Source organism: Mustela nivalis (genome assembly GCF_964662115.1).
Source record: "Mustela nivalis genome assembly, chromosome: X".
Classification (NCBI taxonomy): Eukaryota; Metazoa; Chordata; class Mammalia; order Carnivora; family Mustelidae; genus Mustela; species Mustela nivalis.
In genome coordinates, this window is record NC_139040.1 from 90,748,550 (window position 1) to 90,772,295 (window position 23,746).

Consider the following 23,746-nt stretch of genomic DNA (forward strand, 5'->3'; position numbering starts at 1 on the left):
ATTCCCATCCACAACACAGGATGTGACCAGACTAGCATGGGGAGTCTGGGGCCAGAACTGTGGAGGTATTTTCCCTACGAGTTCTCCATCAATTGTCCCCTCCACCAGATTCCCACCCTCAGGACTGATATTCAAAACATTTGACAAGTAGTTATACATGAACAGAGACCAATCACAACAGTTGCCAGTCACAGTACTAGAACAGAGTTCTAGAGGTCTGCTGCTGTGACAGACATTAGTTAATTCAGTTGCTAGATTGTATGGAGGTCGCAGAGGTTTTAGAGGCAGGATTAAGGCAGTGGCTCTTCAAGGTGCCAGGGTGACTCCATCATTAAGCATCTGCCTTCGACTCAGGTCATGATCCCAGTGTCCTGGGATCGAGCCCTGCATTGGGATCCCTGCTCTGCAGGAAGCCTGCTTCTCCCTCTCCCACTCCCCCTGCTTGTGTTCCCTCTTTCACTGTCTCTCTCTGTCAAATAAATAAATAAAATCTTCAAAAAAAAAAAAAAAGGTTTAAGGCAGTGGCTCTTCATCAACTCTCACAGAGTAGATTCAGCTCCTCTGTTAACAACAAAGATAACTGTACCAGTACACATCACCCCAAAGGTAGAATAGGGAGAGATAGTAGAATCTTCTGAAGGCTTTACGAATGAACATTGGGCAAATGGTTGATGCCTGCATTCATGGGGCATCTCACCAATTTCACAGATGGAAATTTCTCCTCTTGACACAAGGTCCAAAAGAGATTCTGGCATGCCAGTAGAAGCAGCTTTTCAAATTTAGACTCTAGAAAGCTGCTTAACTATGAAAGTAGGGCTATACTGGGGTTAAAATCCTAATTCCCCATCTCTTTGACATCCAGGAAGAAACAAAGAAAGCAAGCAACCTGAGATGGGGACCAAATGGTATTAGCCCACACTCCCAGCTGCCTCAGATCTGAACACTGAGGCCTGTCTGTCTGGTAGAGCTCTCTCTCTCTCTTTGAATGGGACACCCACCCCCCAAGGATCCTCCTTGTATAGACTCAGCCTTCAATTTATACCCTAATTCAATTCTTCTTCCCATGAAGAGAAAGTCTCCAATTAGAGAAGGAAATTGGAAAACTTAGATCCTTGAGGCACAGGGGGAAACATCCCTGGGCTACACATGGGGCTCCTGAGCAAGAAGAGGGGACGTGAGCCCTTTTTACAACAAACATTCATTTTTTATTAAGTTTCTAATCAAATACTATAATAATTTCTTTTCTTTCATAAAAAGCTAAATATTTACAAGACTATCAATTTGGGAAAAGACAAACAAAAGAGTAAAAAAGAAATGTGATCAAAACACAAATTCAAAGACAGAATAAATAACAGCTTTTTTCAATGCCTGCCTGGCCCTGGGGGCCACTACCAGCACGCCAGCTCCTCAGCCTCAGACTTAGCAGTAGTTCAGCATCTCCTCTAGCTTCAACATGTCCAAGGGGGGGATTTTGGTGACCTCGAAGAAGACCCTGCAAAGGAAGAGGGGTCAGCTTAGAATAAAATAAGCCAAAGAAAACAGAATCCTTGAAATAAGTACAACATAAAGACCCTTGGTTCCCTATGTTGGTTTAACCCTAGAGTAGAAAGTAAGGCGAACAGTACTGAATCTTTCTTTTTCCTTGAGTGAGGCTAGTCTGTGCCTCCTCATGGTTGAGCACAAACCCCTCCTCAATTGGAGCTTGGTACTTACTGGTGAGAATATTTGGAATGCACAGTCTTGAGTTTGTTGCAAGGACGCAATGTCAGCAGGGTGTTTAGCTGCTTGACCAAGGGGTGAAGATCAGAGGTTTTGTAGCCACTGTAATACTCCAGGGCAGGAGCCTGGAAGAAGCAAACAGTGACTTTTACCACAGAAAGCAGACCCTTCCTCTATCTCTACTATCCCAAGTCCAGACTTTGTATACATGGCATAGGCAGAGAAGGTGGTTAAACATTTCAAAAACTCATACAGCACAGACACTGACCAGTAAGTATAGAGAACTTCCTAGAAGACACTAGGCTCCAGCTGCAAACTAATGGTATGGCTATCCAGATGTATGTAAGTACCATATATCCACAGGTACCAGCTGGATATTAGCCCTGGTTGTAGGTATTTGTGTAAGCTGAAATCCACTAAAGAATCTAAGGAACATAACTGACTTTGTAATTTACTCACTCTCAGGTCAACAGCCAATGGCCAGGCAAACCTCAAAACAAACTTAAGATCCCAAGTCAACAGACAACGGGAATTTAAGGTAGTTTCTCTTCTCTGGCTCTAAGAGCTATCGCTCCATGCATTTATTTTCTCATTCAATTTTATGGATGCTTATTTTGTGGCAGAAGTGATACAGCAGGGCATTTAAGAGCAAAGGTTCCTGAGGCAAATGGCTTATGCTCAAATTCTAGCTCCACCAACAGCATGGACTTGAGCCAGTTATTAATTTCTTTGTGCCCCAGTTTCCCACTATGCCAAATGGGGATCACTACAGTAATTGCATCATAGAAGCAGAGGAGTTAAGGTGTGCACACAAGGCACAAATGGAACAGAGCCTAGCACAAAGTGAGTGCCCAAACGAGGCTAGCTAGGATTACTAGTGCCAAGCTCTGTGTAGGCTGCTGCGAATACAAAGATCACCAAGTCCCCTGCCCCTAAGGAATGTGTAGTGGGGGAAATAGCCATGCACACAGAGAATTACAGAATGTGTGGGAAGGTCTACGATGGAAATGAGAAAGGAACACTGGAGAAACAGAGCAGAACTTTGAACTTCAGAACAGACCATGAACTTTGGCCAGGAAAATCACAGAAAGCTTTGTAGAGGGCAGCCCATCTACAGTGGGTGGAAAGACAAGTGGGAGCTCTGTAGGTAAAGAAGAGGTTTATTCTATAAGGCAGTGGTTTTCTAAAAGTGTCTTAAATTACTTTCCCCAAACTCCCTTTCCCCACCACCAAATATCTTACATGGTAGCCCAAATATATACCTGGAATTGGGAGTGAGAGCTAACAAGCCCACCAATTTGGATCCCTTCACTTTTTACATGGCCCGGAAGACACTTCTACAGGAATCCCAGGGCCCTACTGAATATTGTTTAGAAACCACTGCCACCAGTAAAGGGCAATCATTGGCATGCTGAGCGGGGAAGTAACACATTATATTCGGTGTGTCAAATAAAATTAATGGAACCATTGTCATTGCACAGGTTCAGGCCCCAGCGCTTCATCTTGACTATTATGAAAGCTTACTAGCTATTGTTCCCACTTTTATACTCAATGGTATTCCCACTTTTATACTACCTCTCATTTAATTCACCTTCTGTACTGCAAACCAGTGCTGTTTCCACAACACACAAAAAGGAGTAGGTCACTCCCCTGCCCCAAAACCTTCCAATGCCTTCATACAAAGTAGGTCTCTCCACTTGGTATCATAGGTCTCTCACAATCAGACTACACCCTACCATTCCGGTCTCATCTCTCACCACTCCCTATTAATATATCCTCTGCTCGCTTTATAGGAAATGCTTTATTCTGCCCTAAATACATCACACTCTTCTCATTGCCTTCACATCAGGTCAATTATCATTCCCTTTACTAGAATGTCTTCTCTCACAGGTACCTACTCATCTTTCAAGACCCAACTCAAAAGTCACCTCCGCTGTGAAGCCTTTCTTCTCTATAGAAGGAGTATACATAGCATAGAGGACAGTGGGGCCATCCTACCCGAGTTCAGATCAGGGCTGATGCTCAGCTGATACTCACTGGTGCAACCATGCCAAGTGTTAAAACACAGAACTATTTCTATACTGGCTGGCAGGCAGTTTGCTGCCCTGAGTCCCTCAGTTGTCCCCCTCAGCACCTACCACATTTCCCCAGGATCTAAAGATCAAAGCCTGTGGGGCCTCTCCAGGGCCACAGTACCAAAGCAATGGCCACATCAATTCTGATGATACAGTAGATATCCAATTTGAAAGCTACTCTTAATCCCCAAAGACTAGCTGTGCCTCTCATTAGCAAAACATAGGAAGTTATTTCTTATCTGTAAAGTAGGGATAACAGTTAATATACAAAGTGCTCAGATCACTGTCTAATCACTAAGTTTTAGCCATTTTTTTTCCTTTTCGTCATCATCACTGCCATTTACTGAATGCTTTTTCTGTCCCAAGAAATTTCAGTATGACTTATCCAAGTTCATACAACTGCTTATAGCAATCTCAGTACAGAGAGGTTTTCCCAAGATTAGTGGCTACAGGACTTCCAAGTTGGAGGGGCTTACAAGTGAGTTTTATTTGTACTGGAGAAGGAGGCTTTAGGGACCTTCCTCTTCAGAGAAGACCACTATACTATACCTCGGAGTCCCCCATTATACACAAGGACAGTTGCTTTCATGACTCTGGGTCTGTGCTTCTCAAATTCTGTTCCAATGAGCTCTCTTGGGGAAGTGGGGGCAACCTTGTTGAGGAGACTGCAAGGGGCATGGGTGGACTGGGGTCAGGTAAGAAGGGGGCCCATCCTACCACCTGCTACAACCAGAATTATTTCATATTAATCTGTTTTACAATACCATGTTTTCAAGTAAGCTTTCTTTGGAATAAAGAGTACTGTGACTAAGGAAAATAAAATAAAACCCTTTAAGCAGCCAGGCTCCTAACATGTCCTAACTCCTAACATGTCAAAGAATTTGTAACTATGGGTGCATGGCAGTTTTATCACTTAGTTTCCCATGACCCCACTTTACACCTTCCACCTGACCTGACCCCGTGGTGCAGTTTTGGGGGCAGATCTGACCTGACCCCGTGTTTTCTTGCTTTTAACTGATGTATAGGTGACATATAATACTATATTAGCTTCTGGTGTATAACACAGTAATTCAGTGCTCATATATTACGAAACACTCACCATATAAGTGTAATCACCATCTGTCACCATACAGTGTCATTACAATGTTATTGACTATACCTCCTATGCTGTACTTTATATCCCAAGACATATTTATTTTGTAACTGCAAACTGTACCTTTTAATCCCCTACACTTATTTCGCCCTTCCCTCCCCGCCCTTCTCCTCTCACTAGTTTGTTCTCTATATTTATAAATCTGTTCCTGTTTTGTTTTTTTTATTTTTTAAAAGATTTTAATTATTTATCTGAGAGAATGGGAGAGTGAGAGAAAGAGAGAGAGAGAGAGAGAATGAGCACAAGCTGGGGAGGCAGCAGATGAAGAAGCAGGCTCCCCACTGAGCAGGGAGCCTGACATGTGGCTCGATCCCAGGACCCTGGGATTATGACCTGAGCCAAAGGCAGACGTTTAACCAACTGAGCCACCAGGTGCCCCCTGTTTTGTTTTTTTAGACCCCACATATAAGTGAAATAATACAGTATTTGTCTTTCTCTGACTTATTTCACTTAGTATAATATCCTCTAGGTCTATTCATGTTGTCACAAATTTTAAGATTTTATTCTTTATGGCTATGCAATATCCCTCTGTGTGTGTGTGTATGTGTGTTCACACCACATCTTCTTTATTCATTCATCCATCAACGGACACTTAGGTTGCTGACTCTGTGCTTTTAAAGCTCTACTCCATGTCCCCAGCAAGTGTTTACCAGGTGTCCGAGCTTCTTCATGTAGAGGGCCAGGAGGAAGGAGCCAGCAGCTAGCTTGGAAGCCCTCTCCTGGACATAGTCGTATTCTTGCAGAGTCATCTCACAGATGAAGCGGGACAAAGTCAGCGTCTTCATGCTGGCACGGAGACACTAAAGGTAGCAAGAAGACTTGCTCAGCAATCAATTCGGAAAAGCAGCACCTAGCAGAAGACCCTCTGTACCCACTCTCTCCAGTTATCCCACGTCAGGCCCAAATGGCTCTCTGCCTGAACAATTCACTTCTCTTGCCACCATGACTCACACTAAGGACCCTACCCCCAAAAGCACAGAATCTTTCAGGCAGGGATTCTGAAATCAGCCAGTGGGCTTTGCTACCTTTAGAATTTTTAACCAAATTATCAAGTGACCTTGTGGTACCTTCCCCCAACCTCCCTTTTCTTTGTAAGTTATCCTTTTAAGAGCCAAAGCCTTCCAATTATAACTTTGCACCTGGCTCCACCCCAGAAATAGTCCATGCTCCAAAAGAATTTCCATTTTCTTGACTGAATCTTTTTTAGAAATTATAACTTTTATAAACACACACATAGAAGAAAGTACACACATGTACTTGCAGAATATAATAAATAATTATAAAGTGGCTTCACCTGTAACCAAAACTAAGATGAAGGAAGAGAACTTTACCAGCATCTCCTCCCAACTTCCCACATGTCCCTTCCTGATCAAAGACTCTTCTTCCCCTCCTCTACACTGCCTTCACCTCAAAATATAAAGGCACACAAAGAAAATCTTCAATTTTGTTTCTCTCACACTTCATAAAGATGTTCAATCTAAGAGGGTGGATTGAAGAAGAAATTCACTTCACCCCTGTTGCCCCTTTCCCTTTTCCTACCATCCAAACAGCCATTCTGGGTATGGAGGGGACCAACCCAATAGTGGGAGAATGAGGATACGCCTCTTCCCTCTTACCCTAGCATATCTGCGCAGGAAATGATAGGCGATGGGAATGTTGATATCAAATTTGAGAGTTTGCAGGATGCTGATTTCCATGGTGAGCATCTCATCTCGCTGATAAATATCATCACAGATATATAGGAAATCATCCACACAAGGTGGGCAGGACTCCTACGGGTGGGGAGGAGAGATAGTCAGAACCAGGCCAAGAAAGCCCACTGCTCTGTGCTTTGAGATAAAAGGCAGTGGGGGAGAGAAGTGAACGATAGGAGGCAATAACATTTCCCAGCATAAAACTTCAGGCTCGCTCTGAAAGCAAACTTCTGGTTGATTTGAGTAGCCCATCTGAAAAACAAAATCAGAGACAGAGGAGAGATCTGCCCCCCAAACTGCACCACAGGAGAGAGTATCAGGCCTGGGTGGGGGTAGATTCTTACACTGTCCGGAGTGGCTTAATATGGCACAGGAACCCAGAGCAATGATCTCTTTTCTAATGAGTGAAAGCTGGGAATGGGAAATCTAAGACCTGCTCTGGGGGAAGGGAGGAAAGAAGACAACAGAAAGTGGAGCTAGCAATGGAAAATAATATGGCACTTTGTTTCACAGTCTAAGAAATGAACAAGGACGTTTGGGAAGGGGGGGCTCAGGTAGCAGGCAGGGAGAGACAGGCAGACAGGCACGGAGAGAGCCCAAGCAGAGACTGAGGACTGCAGGGGGTTTGGGGGAGGAAATGTTCATGGGGGCCAGACTAGGAAGATCCAGACCAGGCCAAGGGTGAGAAGAACCCTTAACTGGGAAGCACCTTATTATGTCCTGCCCTCTACGGGGTGAACCGTGGTTTGGGGGAGAGGAATAGGAAGCGGGAAGATTCCCGAATCTTTTATCAAGCTGTATCTAACTGCCCACCCCAGCATTCTTTCCACACCTTTCTCTGTCTTTCTATTTTGAGATCTCAGACTAGATTAACCCTTAGATTTACAGACAAGGAAATTTAGGCACAGAAAAAGATGGCAAATTTCTCAAGTTCATACAGCACACTAGGAGCAGCACCAGGACAAGAAACTCTCCCTTCCTTTGCCCTACTCACTAGTGGTTCCTTTCTTTCTTCTCTTCTCATACCATCTCCACACTTCCCCTTGCAAAAGTCTTTCTGTACTTCTCAACCCTGTGAGAGGAAGACATCCCTTCTCCAAAAAACATAGTGGGGACCCTTCATCCTGATAACCGCAACAGGGGTACTCTTGGTTCCCAGATTTGTTAGGAAGTGCCTCTTTGCACTTTGTTCCTCCTTCGGCTGTCAGTCAGGGACCCCCCAACTTCTTTTTAATTCTCTTGAGGCTAAGGCATGGAGAACTTAATACCTTAGTCCTTAATACCCCGTGCTAAGCCACAAGGATGGTCCTAGGGAGGAGGAGGAAAGAGGAGGGAGGAGGAGGGAGAAGGAGAACAAGGAATGAGCCAGGGAGTGTGTAATCAGGGAGGGAAATGAGCCGGAGAGGGAAGCAGCAGAGGAGGGAGCAAGGAAGAGAGTGAGAGAAGAGGAAGGGAAAAAGGGAAGGAGGAGGCAAGAGAGGGAGGAAGTGAGTCAGGGAAGGTGGGGGGCAAGGAAAATAGACAGGGACAGAGAGAGAAAGAGGATAGACTAGAGCAAGTGATAGTGGGTGGGAGGAAGCGAACCCTCCAGGAGAGGCAGCAATCAAGAGGGGGAGCTTGGGGGGGGGGGGCAAGCGAACCAGGGAGCAAATAAGTAGGGAAGGAAGTGAACCCAAGAGGTAAATAGTAAGGAAAGGAGGAAAGGCAGAAGGGGGAAGAGAGAGAAGAAGCAAGGGAAGAAGGAGATGAGAGAAAGAAGGTGGGAGGCAGCTGGAATTAGAGGGAGTCACGGTGCCAGGGTAGCAGGCAGCAAGGGTGGGAGGTAGAGAGGGAAGGAGCACGTGAAGAAGGGAGAGAAGGAATAAACAGAAAAGGGAGGAGGGAAGGGATGGAAGAAGGAAGCAAAAGACAGGAAGGGAGAGCCTGAAAAGAATGAGGTGGGGAGTGAGGAGAGAGGGGACAGAGAGAAGAGAGCAAAGGAAGGGAAAATAATGGGGGGGGGGGGAGGATGGAATGGTCCAGAGGGAGGGAGGGAGATGGGAGGGGTAAGGGGGCAGGAAAAGAGACACAGAAGGAGGGGTGGCGGGAAGAAGGGTAGGAGAAGGGGAGACAGGAAACTAGGGAGGGAAGGAAGGAGGATACAGGAAGGAGATCCAGTTTGTAGTGAATGAGTGCACAAGGCAGGGATGGAAGACTCAAGGGAGGGCTGAGGGAGGGACTGAGAGAAGGCTGGAAAAAGGAAGAGAGTTAAGGAACAAGGGTAGAAATAAAGCAAGGAGGGAAGAGAAGAAAAAGCTGCAAGAAAGGGAGGCAAGTAAGAAGCCAAAAGGGAGGACTGGAATGAGGGAGGGAGGGGGTACAGGAGTAAGGGAGGCAAGAAGCAAGTTAAGGGTAAAGCTGGGGAGGGAGCAAGTCAGGGAGCACGAAAACAAACCCACAGTTCTGAAGCTCTGTAAATTCATAAAAGTTGCTACCCCTCCGCTTCTAAACCCCAAGATTTCACACAAGTAGCCTATCCATGGAAATATCACAGTTGAACAGGATCATTTAGCATCTGAGGAAGAGGAAAGACTCAGAGAAATTAGATGGTTTAGGTTTATGAAAGAAAGGCCAGCAGGGCACCTGGGTAGCTCAGTCAGTTACGTGTCTGACTCTTGATTTCAGCTCAGGTCATGATCTTAGGGTCCTGGAATCAAGCCCCACATGAGAGGGAGTCTGCTTCTACAGTCACCCTCTTTCTCTGCCCCTCCCTCTATATTCTCTCCCCCTAAAGTGAATGGATAAATCTTCAAAGAAAGAAAAGAAAAGCTACTTGCTTTTATAATGCTACTTCAAAAATACCATTTAACCCATACTCACTACCATCTGTAGCAGGCCATGTTCCCTTAAATGTCTCCGGTACTGAGGTTTGGAACTGCTTTCTTATCTACGCAGTTCAAGACTACGCAGTGGAAACTAGGTGGAGATGACGTTGGTAGAAGAAGAAAAGAGGGCAGGGTAGGCAGAGAATTATGGATCAGAAGGAAGTACTTAACTAAGCACATGCCCAAATACACACATCTTCAAAGAAGAAGTGAAAGAACCCTGTGGACACCAGGAAACAAACATACCACCCTTGCCACCCAACACCAGCATCCCTCTGGGGAAGACCAACCAAAAAAAGGTAGGAGATATTATTTGTGTGTGTATGTATATAATTATACACACATACACACACACACACAGGTGCACATATATGCAAATGTAAATGCATACATGTGTGCGTGGGTGTATCTACATGTAGATGATACATACGCATATGCCTACATATATTCCCATTTTTGTATACAAATACATACATATATATCGGACATGGCTAGAAACTTGATTATTTTTCTCTAGGCTCTATGAACTCAGGCTCACCTCAAATTTTGCTGCAATCAGAAATGCCGTGGAACCAAGGAGCTGTAGCTTGTCCCTCTTGCATACTACCTCCATAAGGTAGTGATCCACCAGTTTCACTGCCAAGTACAGGGTCTCATGACTCATCTCAAAGGTCATCTGGAGGAAGACACAAACAGGAATCTGCCATATGGCCCCACCCCAAGGTCACAACCAGTAGATCTAAACTATCGTGTCTGTGGCATTGAGGACAGTGGAACTACCAGAACTGGCCAGCTGAGACTCAGCTACAAATGTGGGAAGTGCTTCAGCTAGGTGCCTAGCTAGACCTCCTGTGCCTCTAAGGACCCCAGCATTATCCATCCCTACACATTTAGGTAGATGACCAGTCCTATAAATTAGAGAGAGATGCTCTGCCTTCTCTAGGAGCACCTTGAATGAACACACCCTCTCTCCTTGATCTCCGATACTTAGATTCTTGCTTTCCCCATCTGCTACTACATTATACAGTGAACTCCCCCAAAGAGATCATGTTCTTTACCTCTAAAATACAAAGACTCATTTATTAGTTTATTCATTCAGTAGTGCCTCTTCCTAATTAGATATGTCATTAGAATATATGGATTGGAAGAAAGTACCAATAGCACCATTTGGAAGTGAGCTGAGCGATTGGAGAAGCCAGAAAGAGATTAAAGCATTAGTAGTATAATCCTCCTTCCTTTTTTTTCTCTTGTCTGTCCTTGCCTTGCCTTTACCAACTCCAAGAAATTACCTCCTAGAACTGTAGACCCAGTGTTAGTTCCAGCCCACACAGCATCTTTGAGCAAATTAGAGAAAAAAAGTGACATCTTTGGGAGAATGCAGCCCTGCAGGCACACATCTTATCAAGTAAATGATACCTTTATATGAATTAGCAAACGGTCCCTCTGCCTCAAGGCAGAGCAGCTCCACAGCCAAAACGTACAGCTTGACAAATGGTATGAGCTGGATTCCATCGCCCACTTTTGTCTTCCCTAGTAACCCTGTGTAGGCACAATCTACACTACACACAGGGCTCCTCCCAGTCATCAGTGATGCTTCTTCCTCTCAACCCCTTAGGTTCTTAGATTCAAGAACAATAAAATCTATACTTATCCAACATCTCAACCAATGCAGGAATCTTCTCTTTAATGTCTCACCAAATAACTGTTCAGTTTCTGCTATAGGACCTCCAAATATAGCCTGATCTCTCTTTGAATGGTTTTAATGGAAAATTCTTCCTTATACTGAGTAGAAATCACCATCCTAGTAAAATTTCCTTACTTCATTGGGCCTCCTTTTATGTAGGCTACTCTTATTGACTGAAGCCTAGATGTCCAAAAAGTCGGCCAATAAGAAGCACTGGGGAACTAGATGATTATCAGAAGATGGCTGAATACATCAGTTCAGCATTACATTCAGTTCAGATGCATTACATTTCTGAGTAACAGAAATACTAAGAAGCTGTTCTTATTGTTCCTGGGAAATGGCCTTGGATCTTCTCAGAAATCCATCCTCACCAGCTTCCTATTGCAATGTAAAAAAGTATCACACACTTAGTGACTTAAAGCAACATAAATTCAATTATCTCACAAATCTCAAAGTCAAAAGTGCAAAATGGGACTCACTGGGCTAAAAAAAAAAAGGTGTTAAAAGGACTGGGTTTCTTTCTAGAGGTTCTAGTAAAAAAAACCAAACCCTTCTTCTAACTTCTGTGAGCTGCCCATATTCCTTGGTTTGTGGTCCCTTCCATCCTCAAGGCCAGCAGTCTTTCTCACACTGCATTACTCTCTGCCTCCCTCTTCCACACGTAAGAACCCTTGTGATTACACTGAGTCCATTTGGATAATCCAGGATAATCACTGTATCTTAAATTTGGCTGATTACAATCACAATTCCATATTCTATTTTAATTTCCCTTTGCCACATAAAGTAACATATTCATAGATTCTGGGGATTAGGATATGAACATTTTATTCTGCCTACCACATTTTCCAAAGGAATGTCGTAAGAGATGGAGAGAGTTCATGAAGATTAAGGGTAATGACTACCACTTTAAGTATCAAGAAACTGAGGTCAAATAATTACAAAAAAAAAAAAAAAAGACAGTAAGAATGAAAAGTAGTAGTTCTCTGAGGATGATACCTCTGTGAGTAAATGACAAAGCCAATGCCTACATAGCCTCTTTCCAGTACCTCTCATAAGCACTTGGCCACCCATGTAACACATTGTTATGAAATGGTTAACATGTAAAGTATGGGCAATATCTGAATGAATGGTTGAAATTTGGAGTCAACAAATATTTGAATCAGCAGCAGCGTCAGTGATAGCAATCCTCCTTCTTTGAATGTAGGACAGTACTCTTCTAACATAATTCTACCACTCGGGACTACGCAGAGCAAGTCTAATTGTCTTGTGACAGCCATTCAGCTACTGAAGACAGTTACCTATCTCCTATAAATTTCCATCCTAGACCAAATAACTTGACTTCCTTTAACTATTCTTCACATGATATGGTTTTCTGTCACCTCAGCATCAGGCTCCAAATGAGGAGACTGACTTTGTTCCAGTTAGAGAAAAGTAGTAGTGCTCTAGATAATTCAAGAAGCTACAACAAACAAAGAAGCCTTTCAACACTGTAGCAATGGTTTCTCCCTCACAACCACCCTTGGCTAGCACACCCTTCTAATTCTTCATAAACGATTACCTGGGGATGGGTAAAAAGGAACAAAAGGGAATAAATAAGTAAATAACTATAGAAAATATAAAGAGTACTCTTGGTCTCAAAGGAGGAGACAAGTTTGACAAAATTTATCTCAAATTCCAAAACTCAAAAACCATCTCCTGCAAAGATGAATAAATAGAGAAAATCACCCATTTATATGAAAAAGAACAAGTAATTTTTCAAGAAGCAATGTTCTGAGAAACCAGAGCAAGTGTCCACTTGTGAAACCTTTCCACTTCAAAGAACTGAAATAAACTTTAAAAAGTACACTCTTAACAAGATCTGAGAGGTCACTGTATGAAAAGAGAACAGATCCAGAAAGACTGGTTTCTGATGAGAAAGCAATTACTTAATTAAAAATGTACTAGCGGAAGTGAATAGTACATTTGGTTATGACAAAAGTCAAATCAATAATTCCAAAGGCTTTAAAAAATTCTCCCAGAACTGAGAGGTAAGAGAGAGTTGAAGATAATAAATGAAAACCTGAGACACAAGAACAGATTCTGGAGATATATACACACACATGCACATACACACACACTCGGAATGAGATAAGAGACTGAAGAGAAATAAATAATAAAAATTTCTCTGAGCCAGTCTCTCCTCTAGCCATCCAAGATGCCAAAAGGAAAGAAGGCTGGGGAGAAGAAGGTAGCCCCAGCCCCTGCTATTGTGAAGAAGCAGGAGGCCAGGGTGGTGGTCAATCCCCCATTTTAGAAAAGGTCCAAGAATTCTGGCATTGGACAGGACATCCAGCCCAAAAGGGACCTCACCCACTTTGTCAAATGGCCTGCTGCATCAGGCTGCAGCAGCAAAAGGCTATCCACTATAAATGTATAAAAGTGCCTCCTGTGATTAAGGAGTTCACCCAGGCCTTGGACCACCAAAGAGCTACAAAACTGCTTAAACTGGCCCACAAATATGGACCAGAGACCAAGCAAGAGAAGAAGCAGGGATTGTTGGCCCAGACTGAAGAGAAAGCTACTGGCAAAGAGGATGTCCCCACTAAGAAGCTGCCTATCCTTCTAGTTGGGGTTAATACTATCACCACCTGGTGGAAAACAGGAAGGTTCAGCTAGTAGTGATTGCACAAGATGTGGATCCCATTAAGCTGGTTGTCTTCATGCCTTCCCTGTGTCGTAAGATGGGGGTTCCCTACTGCATTATCAAGGGGAAGGCCAGGCTGAGGTGTCTGGTCTGCAGGAAGACCTACACCACTGTCGCCTTCACACAGGCTAACTCAGAAGACAAAGCAGCTCTGGCTAAGCTGGTGGAAGCTATTAGGACCAATTACAACGACAGGTAGGATGAGATCCACCGTCACTGGAGAGGTAATGTCTTGGATCTAAAGTTGGTGGTTTGTTTCATTCTTCTACATATAGCTGTCCAGTTTTCCCAGCACCATTTATTGAAGAGATTGTCTTTTTTCCTTTTTTGTCGAAGATTATTTGCCCATAGAGTTGAGGGTCCATATCTGGGCTCTCTACTCTGTTCCACTGGTCTATGTGTCTGTTTTTATGCCAGTACCATGCTGTCTTGGTGATCACAGCTTTGTAGTAAAGCTTGAAATCAGGTAACGTGATGCCCCCAGTTTTATTTTTGTTTTTCAATATTTCCTTAGCAATTCAGGGTCTCTTCTGATTCCATACAAATTTTAGGATTAGTTGCTCCAGCTCTTTGAAAAATACCGGTGGAATTTTGATTGGAATGGCATTAAAAGTATAGATTGCTCTAGGAAGTATAGACATTTTAACAATGTTTATTCTTCTGATCCAAGAGCATGGAATGGTCTTGACCATTCTCTTACACCATACACAAAGATAAACTCAAAATGGATAAAAGACCTCAACGTGAGACAGGAATCCATCAGAATCCTAGAGGAGAACATAGGCAGTAATCTCTTCATTATCAGCCACAGCAACTTCTTTCAAGATATGTCTCCAAAGGCAAAGGAAACAAAAGCAAAGATGAACTTTTGGGACTTCATCAAGATCAAAAGCTTCTGCACAGCCAAGGAAACAGTCAACAAAACAAAGAGGCAACCCACGGAATGGGAGAAGATATTTGCAAATGACAGTACAGACAAAAGGTTGATATCCAGGATCTATAAAGAACCCCGTAACCTCAACACACACAAAACAGACAATCATATCAAAAAATGGGCAGAAGATATGAACAGACACTTCTCCAACAAAGACATACAAATGGCTATCAGACACATGAAAAAATGTTCATCATCACTAGCCCTCAGGGAGATTCAAATTAAAACCACATTGAGATACTACCTTACACCAGTTAGAATGGCCAAAATTAGCAAGACAGGAAACAACGTGTGTTGGAGAGGATATGGATAAAGGGGAACCCTCTTACACTGTTGGTGGGAATGCAAGTTGGTGCAGCCACTTTGAAGAACAGTGTGGAGATTCCTTAAGAATTTAAAAATAGAGGGCGCCTGGGTGGCTCAGTGGGTTAAAGCTTCTGCCTTCGGCTCAGGTCATGGTCCCAGGGTCCTGGAATCGAGCTCCACATCAGGGTCCTGCTCAGCAGAGAGCCTGCTTCCCCCTCTCTCTGCCTGTCTCTTTGCCTATTCGTGATCTCTCTTGCTCTGTCAAGTGAATAAATAAAATCTTTAAAAATAAAAAAAGAAATTAAAAATAGACCTTCTCTATGACCCTGCAATTGCACTCCTGGGTATTTACCCCAAAGATACAGATGTAGTGAAAAGAAGGGCCATCTGTACCCCAATGTTTATAGCAGCAATGGCCACAGTCGCCAAACTGTGAAAGAACCAAGATGCCCTTCAACAGACGAATGGATAAGGAAGATGTGGTCCATATATACTATGGAGTATTATGCCTCCATCAGAAAGGATGAATACCAACTTTTGTAGCAACATGGACAGGACTGGAAGAGATTATGCTGAGTGAAATAAGCCAAGCAGAGAGAGTCAGTTATCACATGGCTTCACTTATTTGTGGAGCATAACAAATAGCATGGAGGACAAGGGGAAATGGAGAGGAGAAGGGAGTTGAGGGAAATTGGAAGGGGAGGTGAACCATGAGAGACTATGGACTCTGAAAAACAATCTGAGGGCTTTGAAGGGGCGGGGAGTGGGAGGTTGGGGGAACCAGGTAGTGGGTATTGGAGAGGGCACGGATTGCATGGAGCACTGGGTGTGGTGCAAAAAACAATGAATACTGTTACGCTGAAAATAAATAACAACTTTAAAATAAAATAAAATAAAGTTGGTGGTTTGCATTGCCAAGTTGGAAAAAGCAAAGGTTAAAGATCTGGCCTCCAAACTGGGCTAAGTGTATGCTGTTGAATTTTGTGAACATGAAAGTAATACAAAGTTATCTTTCAAAAAAATTTTCTCTGAGCCAAAGCAAGATTGAATCTTCAGACTGAAAGGACTCATGATATACAGGACAAAATTAAGGAAAACATATCTATGTCAAAAACAATTATTTTAGGGAAGGTAGTGTATTAAATAGTAATAATACAGATCTAAAGATCTGTTATCTTGACTAAAAATAGAAGCAGAAATAAACTAAAAGTGTGCGAACTATCTCATCGTACTTGAGAGGCAATTAAAAGAACAGGTTCACTAGAGAAGCTGATTAAATAATGGGCTATACCCATTTAATAGAATATTATGCAACACTTTAAAAAAATAAGATAGACCTATAATCATATGGAAAGATTACTAAGACATTCTTGTTTTTTTAAAAGATTTTATTTATTTATTTGAGAGAGAGAGAAAGAGAGTGAGAGAGTGCACAAGTAGGGGGAGCAGCAGGCAGAGGGAGAACCAGATGCTCAACCAACTGAGCCACCCAGGTGCCCCTACTAAGACATTCTTAAAACCACAAAATGCAGAGCAATGTGTACAGCATGACCTATTAATATAACAAAATATCATAAAACCACATTCATTAAAAAACTGCACTTTTATATGTATATATGCCTATATGTGTATACATTCATGCATTACTCATAAAATTTAGGATTTTTGAAGAAAGGATAGTCAAAATTAAATAAAAGTGATAATATACCCATAAGAGGATCCGGAAGGATACACACACTAAATTATTTATAGTTGTTACCTCTGAGGAATAAGAAGAAAATAGTTGATTTTATTCATATACATATACACAAATCTGTATGAATACATACACACATATTATAAGCATATATTAATTTATAGTTAAAAAATTGTATGGGGCAGAGGGTTTAAGGTGAGATAGAGGGGGTGAAGAAATGCCAGGAGAAATTAACTAAACAATGATTGTGGATGGTTACCACATTGATCTTAGACTTTGATAAGTTAAGCAGAAAAATAAATTACCATATAAATTATATAATAATTATTAAGTCAAAAATTAATTGATAGAATGATCTTTGTATTCTATAGAGAATACCTATTTTCTACAAACATCAGTGAATCATTTATAAAAATCCATTATGTCAGAAGCCATGAAGAAAATCTCATTAACTTAAGAAAAATAGAAATTATCATTCAGGTCACATTCTCAAGACGCAGTATGATAAATCTGGAAATTGGCAACAAAAGGATAAACCAAAGTAAAGTAAAGAAAAGCATTTTTAAAAAATGGTAAGCACTATTCTTAAAGAAAAAACAAAATGAAGAAATAAAAATTGCAAACACAGATTACTGAGGAAAAAAACAAGATAGCTACAACACTATCAAAATTAATGAGATGTACTCAGAAATATTACTTAGAAAAAAATATGTACTTTAAAGCTTTTATTATGAAGTCATAAATAATTAAATTAGACTTAGCATGCATTTTAAGAAACTAGGGAAAACAACAAAATAAACTTTAATAAACTAAGAGTAAAATAACAAATATGAAAGCAGATGTCAATAAATATTTTAAAAAGGAAAAGTTATATGAATATATCCATGAGCTGGTTCTTTGCCCAGAAAACTGAACGAAACCTTTGCAAGGAACATTGAAGACAGCATGCACATGTATGCAAACACATGGAAGCAAGTTAACACAACACACACATTTTAAATTACAAAAGAAATAATTACAAAGAATTATAAAAGAATATCATATACAGTCTGTGACAATAACTGTGAAAACCTACAAACTGGATGATTTTTAAAGACAATATAAACCACAAAACGACTCAAGAAGAATAATAAATCCTTAGTAAGCCAATAATCATCAATGTTATAAAGTTATCTAAGAATGATCACACGAATGGCACGATGCATCAATAAATTCATGGGCCAATTCACCCAGGTAAATAATTCCTGTGTTAAACTTAGTACTATAGAAAAATTTTTCTAATTATGTTAGGCTAGAACAGTCCTAGTACCACAACTTAATAAAGACAGCGCCAAAAACTTACAAAGGAATCTTATTTGTGAATACAGAAGCAAAAATTCTAAATAAAGTATAAGCAATCAAATCCAAGAGTCAACTAAATAACCATGACTAGTTCCGCAAAGTAGATGAATACAAAATAAGTACAGAAAATATATTAATTGCTTTCTCAATATATGAATACATTTTAAAATTAAAGATAAAAGGATAACACCCATAACATTAAAAAAAAAAATCCTCAATACCCAAGAAAAAATCTTTCAAGTCAGTGAAACCAATATGAAAAAATCTTCTAAAACTTAAAATTAAAAAGAAGACCTGGTAACAAAACAGATATAACTGGTTTGGAAAGCTTGATTTTGAGCAATCTGTGAATTCTCCTTGAATTAATCTCAACAGGCTGTTTTTGAAAAACTGACAAAACTTTCTACAGATCACCTGGAAGAATTAACATGTGAGAACCATGAATATTTTGTAAAATAAGTGAAGAGGCAGTAAATGTGTTACAAACCATGATAATAAAAACAGCATACTACTGATATTAGAATAGACAAATGTACTAAAGAATAAAATTGGAAAGACCATAAACAAACCCAAGTATACATGATTAAAGATTAAGAGGGACAAACTTCCAGTTAAAAAACTATTAAGTCACACAGATGAGAAGTACAGCATAGGGAATACAGTCAATAATATTATAATAATGCTGTATGGTAACAGATGGTAATTAGACTTATTATGGTGAGCATGGAGTAATGTACAGAATTACTGAATCATTATGTTGTACATCTGAAACTAATATAACATTGTAAATCAGCTATACTTAATAATAAAAATATATATCAATTCAAGCCAGTGGATAAAGAAAACAAATAAATGGTATTAGAATTACTGGATAATCACTGGGGGAAGGTGTATAAGTGTTGACACCAAAATCAAAATAAATTCTAGACAAAGATTTAAATGTGAACATGAAACTATGAATGTTCTAGAAAAAAATCAGAGAAATATTTAAATAAATATGACTGGATAAGACTTTTCAAAGCAAGAAACAAATCTTAAAACCATAAAGAAAAAAACTGATGGACCTAACTCCTTAAAATGCCAATGCCACTACATATCAACTTAAAATAACACATTCAAGTTTTTCATTTATCAGATGGCAAAAAATATAACACTCTATCTTGGTAAGATTATGAGAAAATAATTTTTCTTCAGTAAAGTACAATGGGCATATTTCAGAAGAACAGTGCCTATATGTACAAATATTCTAAAGGTGCATTGTATTGATCTAATACTTCTATTCCTAGTAATTTAATACAGAAAAACAACAGTACAATCATGAACAATGGAAGCATATGTATGTTCACTATAGGGTTATTTCTAAGAGTAAAATTTAGAAATAGCCTAAATGTCCATTAATAGGGGGTTAGATAAATAAGGACAGCTAAAGAACAGAATACTATGTAGTCAACATAAATGATATAGAAATACGTTATTTTAACTGGAAAGATCTCACAATTACATGAACATTGTTACATGAGAAAAAAGGCAAGTCATAAAAACACTATAAAAAGGATATAACTAATCTTCAATGTGTATGTTCCTCAAAATACATAAAACAAACAATGACAAGACTGAAAAAAATATGTAAATTCACAATTATAATTGAAAATTTCAGTACTCTTCTCAGCAACAGAATTAGTACACAGATAAACAGCAAGGGTAATGAAGAAACTGACATTAACCAATGGATCCAACTGACATTTATAGAACACTCCATCCCACAGCAACGAAACACATATTGTCTCAAGTGCACCTGGAAAATTCACCAAGACAGACCATCTCCTGAGTGATAACCCTTTAAACTTTTTAAAGAATTAAAATCATAGTGTTTTCTTTGACCACAATAGAATTAAACTAGAAATCGATAACAGAAAAATAATAGCAAAAACTCCAAACACTTGGATAGCAAATGACAAACTTAACAGTCCAGGGATCAAAGAGGATGTCTCCCAAAATTTGTGGCTTGCAGCTAAAGCAATGCTTAGGGAGAAATGTATAGCATTAAATGCTTCTATTAAAGAAAAGAAAGGTCTTAAATCAATAACCTAAGCATCCACCTTAAGCTGAGTGAAATAAGTCAAGCAGAGAGAGTCAATTATCATATGGTTTCACTTATTTGTGGAGCATAAGAAATAACATGGAGAACATGGGGAGATGGAGAGGAGAAGGGAGTTGAGGGAAACTGGAGGGGGAGATGAACCACGAGAGACTATGGACTCTGAAAAACAATCTGAGGGTATTGAAGGGACGGGGGTGTGGGAAGGTGGGTGAGCCTGGTGGTGCGTATTATGGAGGGCACGTATTGCATGGAGCACTGGGTGTGGTGCATAAACAATGAATTCTGGTATATTGAAAAGAAATTTAAAAAATAAAAATTTTTTTTAAAAAACTAGAAGAAGAACAAATTAAACCCAAAGCAAAAGGAAACTATAAAAAATTGGAGCAAATACCAATAAAACTAAAAACAAAAAAAAAACAGTAAGAAAATGAATGAAATGAAAACCTGGTTCTTTGAGAAGATCAAGAAAATTGAGAAACTTCTAGCAAGATTGATAAACAAAAAGAAGACACAAATACCAAATATCAGGAATGAAAGTGGGGAATACAGGAAGAACTCTATGCACATAAATTGGACTTAGATGAAGTAGACCATTTCTTTGAAAACCACAAACCACAAATCAAAAATCACTTGAAACGAAATAGGTAACTTGAATATCTTATAATAACCATTAAAGAAATTATATTCTTAGTTAAAATTCTTCAGGAAAAAGAAACTTCAGGCCCAAATAACTTCACTCGTGAATTCTACAGAACATTTAAAGAATAAATAACATTAATTCCACGCATCTCTTCCAGAAAATAGAAGAGAGGGATACTCTCAAATTATTTTTTAAAGTGAGTACCATTCTCATAACAAAACCAAAGACAGTACAAAAAAAAAATAGTACAGGGGCACCTGGGTGGCTCAGTGGGTTAAAGCCTCTGCCTTCGACTCAGGTCATGATCTCAGAGTCCTGGGATCAAGCATCGGGCTCTCTGCTCAGCAGGGAGCCTGCTTCCCCCCACCCCCACCTGCCATTCTGCCTAATGATCTCTGTCAAAAAAATAAAATAAAATCTTAAAAAAAAGAAAAAAAAATACTACAGAGAAACATCCATCATAAACACAAATACAAAAATACTCAACAAAATACTAGCAAATAAAATCCAACAATACATAAAAAGAATAATACACCAGGACCAAGTGGGGCTTATACCCAAAATGGGGCTACTTCAATATTTGAAAATCAATCCATGTAACCTGTCCTATTAATAGTCTAAAACAAATAAGATTGTATCAACAGACGTGGGAGGAAAAAAGCATTTGACAAAATTCAACATCCATTCATGATAAACATGGAATGGATAGTAAATTTCTCAACCTGATCTAGGGTGTCTACAAAAACAATACAGTTAAGATCATAGGAATTTTGAAAGACTAAGAGCTTTCTTCCTAAGATCAGGAACAAGGCAAGGTGGTCTACTCTCACTGTTGCTATTCAACATCATAAAAGAAGTCCTACACAGTGCAATGAAACAAACACAAAAATGAAATTAAAATCATGCATATTGGAAAGAAAGAAATAACACTGTCCCCATTGCAAACAGCATATTTGTCTATGTAGCTAATCTCAAGAAACCTATAAAAACAAAAGCACTCCTAAGAATTAATAAGTCAATACATAAATATAAGTATTTCATACAGTAATATACAAATGGAAAACTACACTTTTAAAAATATCATTTACAATACTACATCTGAAACTAATGATGTACTATATGTTGGCTAACTGAATTTAAACTAAAAAAATATCATTTACAGTAGGTCCAAGAAAATAAAATATTTTGGTAGATATCGAGCAAAACATGTACAGGATCTACATGGTAAAAAGACAGAAATTGGGACGCCTGGGTGGCTCAGTTGGTTAAGCAGCTGCCTTCGGCTCAGGCCATGATCCCAGGTTCCTTGCTCCACAGGGAGCCTGCTTCTCTCTCCGACTCTGCCTGCTTGTGCGTGCTCTCTCTCTCTCTCTGACAAATGAATAAATAAATAAAATCTTTTAAAAATTTAAATAAATTAAAAATAAAAAGACAGAAATCAAAGAACGCCAAAATAAATGAAGGACATACCACATTCATTGGTATGGAAGTTTCAACATGGAAAAATGTTAATTCTTTTCAAATTCACCCATAAGTGTGTGTTAATGGTCCCCAAGACCACCCCAAGGTAAAGCAATTCCTAGTCACAGGACTCAGCATATAGTCATACTCATGGATATGATTTATTATAACAAAAGATAGAAAGCAAAAATCAAGTAAATGAGAACATCAGCAAAACTTGCCAAAAACCAGACACAAGCTTTCAAGAGTCTTACCCCAATTGAGTCAGCTGCTCAGGATGTACTTAATTCCTCCAGGAATGAAATGTGACAATACACATAAAGTGCCATCTACCAGGGAAACTCAGTGCCTAAGATTTTATCGGGAGCTGGTCATGTAAACACTCTCTGCCTTGCATGTACCAAACTTTCAGACTCACAAAAGGAAAGCAAGAGTTCAGAATAAACCACATTGTTTATACAAAGAGTTTAGGCACAGTTAGCATTAAGGGACGGTTTTATAGAAGTGTAGGGAAATGTTTACCAGACAACTTCTCAGATGCCCAGACAAAGGTGAACTTTGCAAATAGGACTTTTTTAAAAAGATTTTATTTATTTATTTGACAGACAGAGGTCACAAGTAGGCAGAGCGGCAGGCAGAGAGAGGCGGGGAAGCAGGCTCCTCGCTGAGCAGAGAGCCTGATGCGGGGCTCGATCCCAGGACCCTGGGATCATGACCTGAGCCAAAGGCAGAGGCTTAACCCACTGAGCCATCCAGGCACCCCGCAAATAGGACTTTCTAAGGATAGCAGTATTTGGCCTATTAACTATTTTCTGCACAAGATGTAACTCAATTCCAATCAAATTCTCAGCAGGACTTTTTTGTAGATATAAACAAACTTTCTATAATTTATATAGAAAAGCAAAGGAACTAGAAAACTAAAACAATTTTGAGAAAGAAAAAGAACAGAGGTGGAAGGATCACACTACCTAGTTTTAAGACTTACTATAAAACTACAGGAATAAAGACAGTGTGATATTGGCAAAGTGACAGACACAGATCAATAAAGGAGAATATAGAAATAAGTATAGAAACAGAGCCACACATATAAGGTCAACTGATTTTTGGCAAAGGTGCAAAAGCGATTTAGTGGGAAAAAAGTATATTTTCCCACAAATGGTGTTTGAACAACTGGATATCCATATGTAAAAAAAAATGAACTTTGACCTCAAAAACCTCCTACAACACAAAAACTAACTCAAAATGGATTACAGATTTAATGTTAAAACTATAAAACTTTTAGATAACATATGAGAAAATATTCATGATTTAGGTTTAGGCAGAAAATTCTTAAAAAGCACAATCCATAACAGAAAACACTGAAAACTAGACTATCAAAATTAAAAAAAAAAAAAC

General features: G+C 39.8%; 1 protein-coding gene and 1 pseudogene across 3 annotated transcripts in view; one reads left to right on the plus strand and one right to left on the minus strand.

Moving 5' to 3' along the window:
• Positions 1-1,182: 1,182 nt before the first annotated feature.
• Positions 1,183-23,746, minus strand: part of CCNB3 (cyclin B3) — a 49,625-nt gene continuing 27,061 nt past the window's right edge. For both annotated transcript variants that reach the window (XM_082716918.1, XM_082716917.1), the window contains exons 8-12: positions 10,044-10,181; positions 6,564-6,719; positions 5,598-5,747; positions 1,714-1,844; positions 1,183-1,492 (exon numbers count right to left, since the gene is read on the minus strand). In XM_082716918.1, the coding sequence (XP_082573044.1) occupies positions 1,420-1,492; positions 1,714-1,844; positions 5,598-5,747; positions 6,564-6,719; positions 10,044-10,181 (648 nt within the window). In that variant the 3' untranslated portion in view covers positions 1,183-1,419. The remainder of the gene's footprint in view (positions 1,493-1,713; positions 1,845-5,597; positions 5,748-6,563; positions 6,720-10,043; positions 10,182-23,746) is intronic.
• On the plus strand, positions 13,384-16,076 carry LOC309856135 (large ribosomal subunit protein eL8-like; annotated as a pseudogene). Its single transcript has 2 exons — positions 13,384-14,116; positions 16,011-16,076. The product of its transcript is annotated as a large ribosomal subunit protein eL8-like (transcript).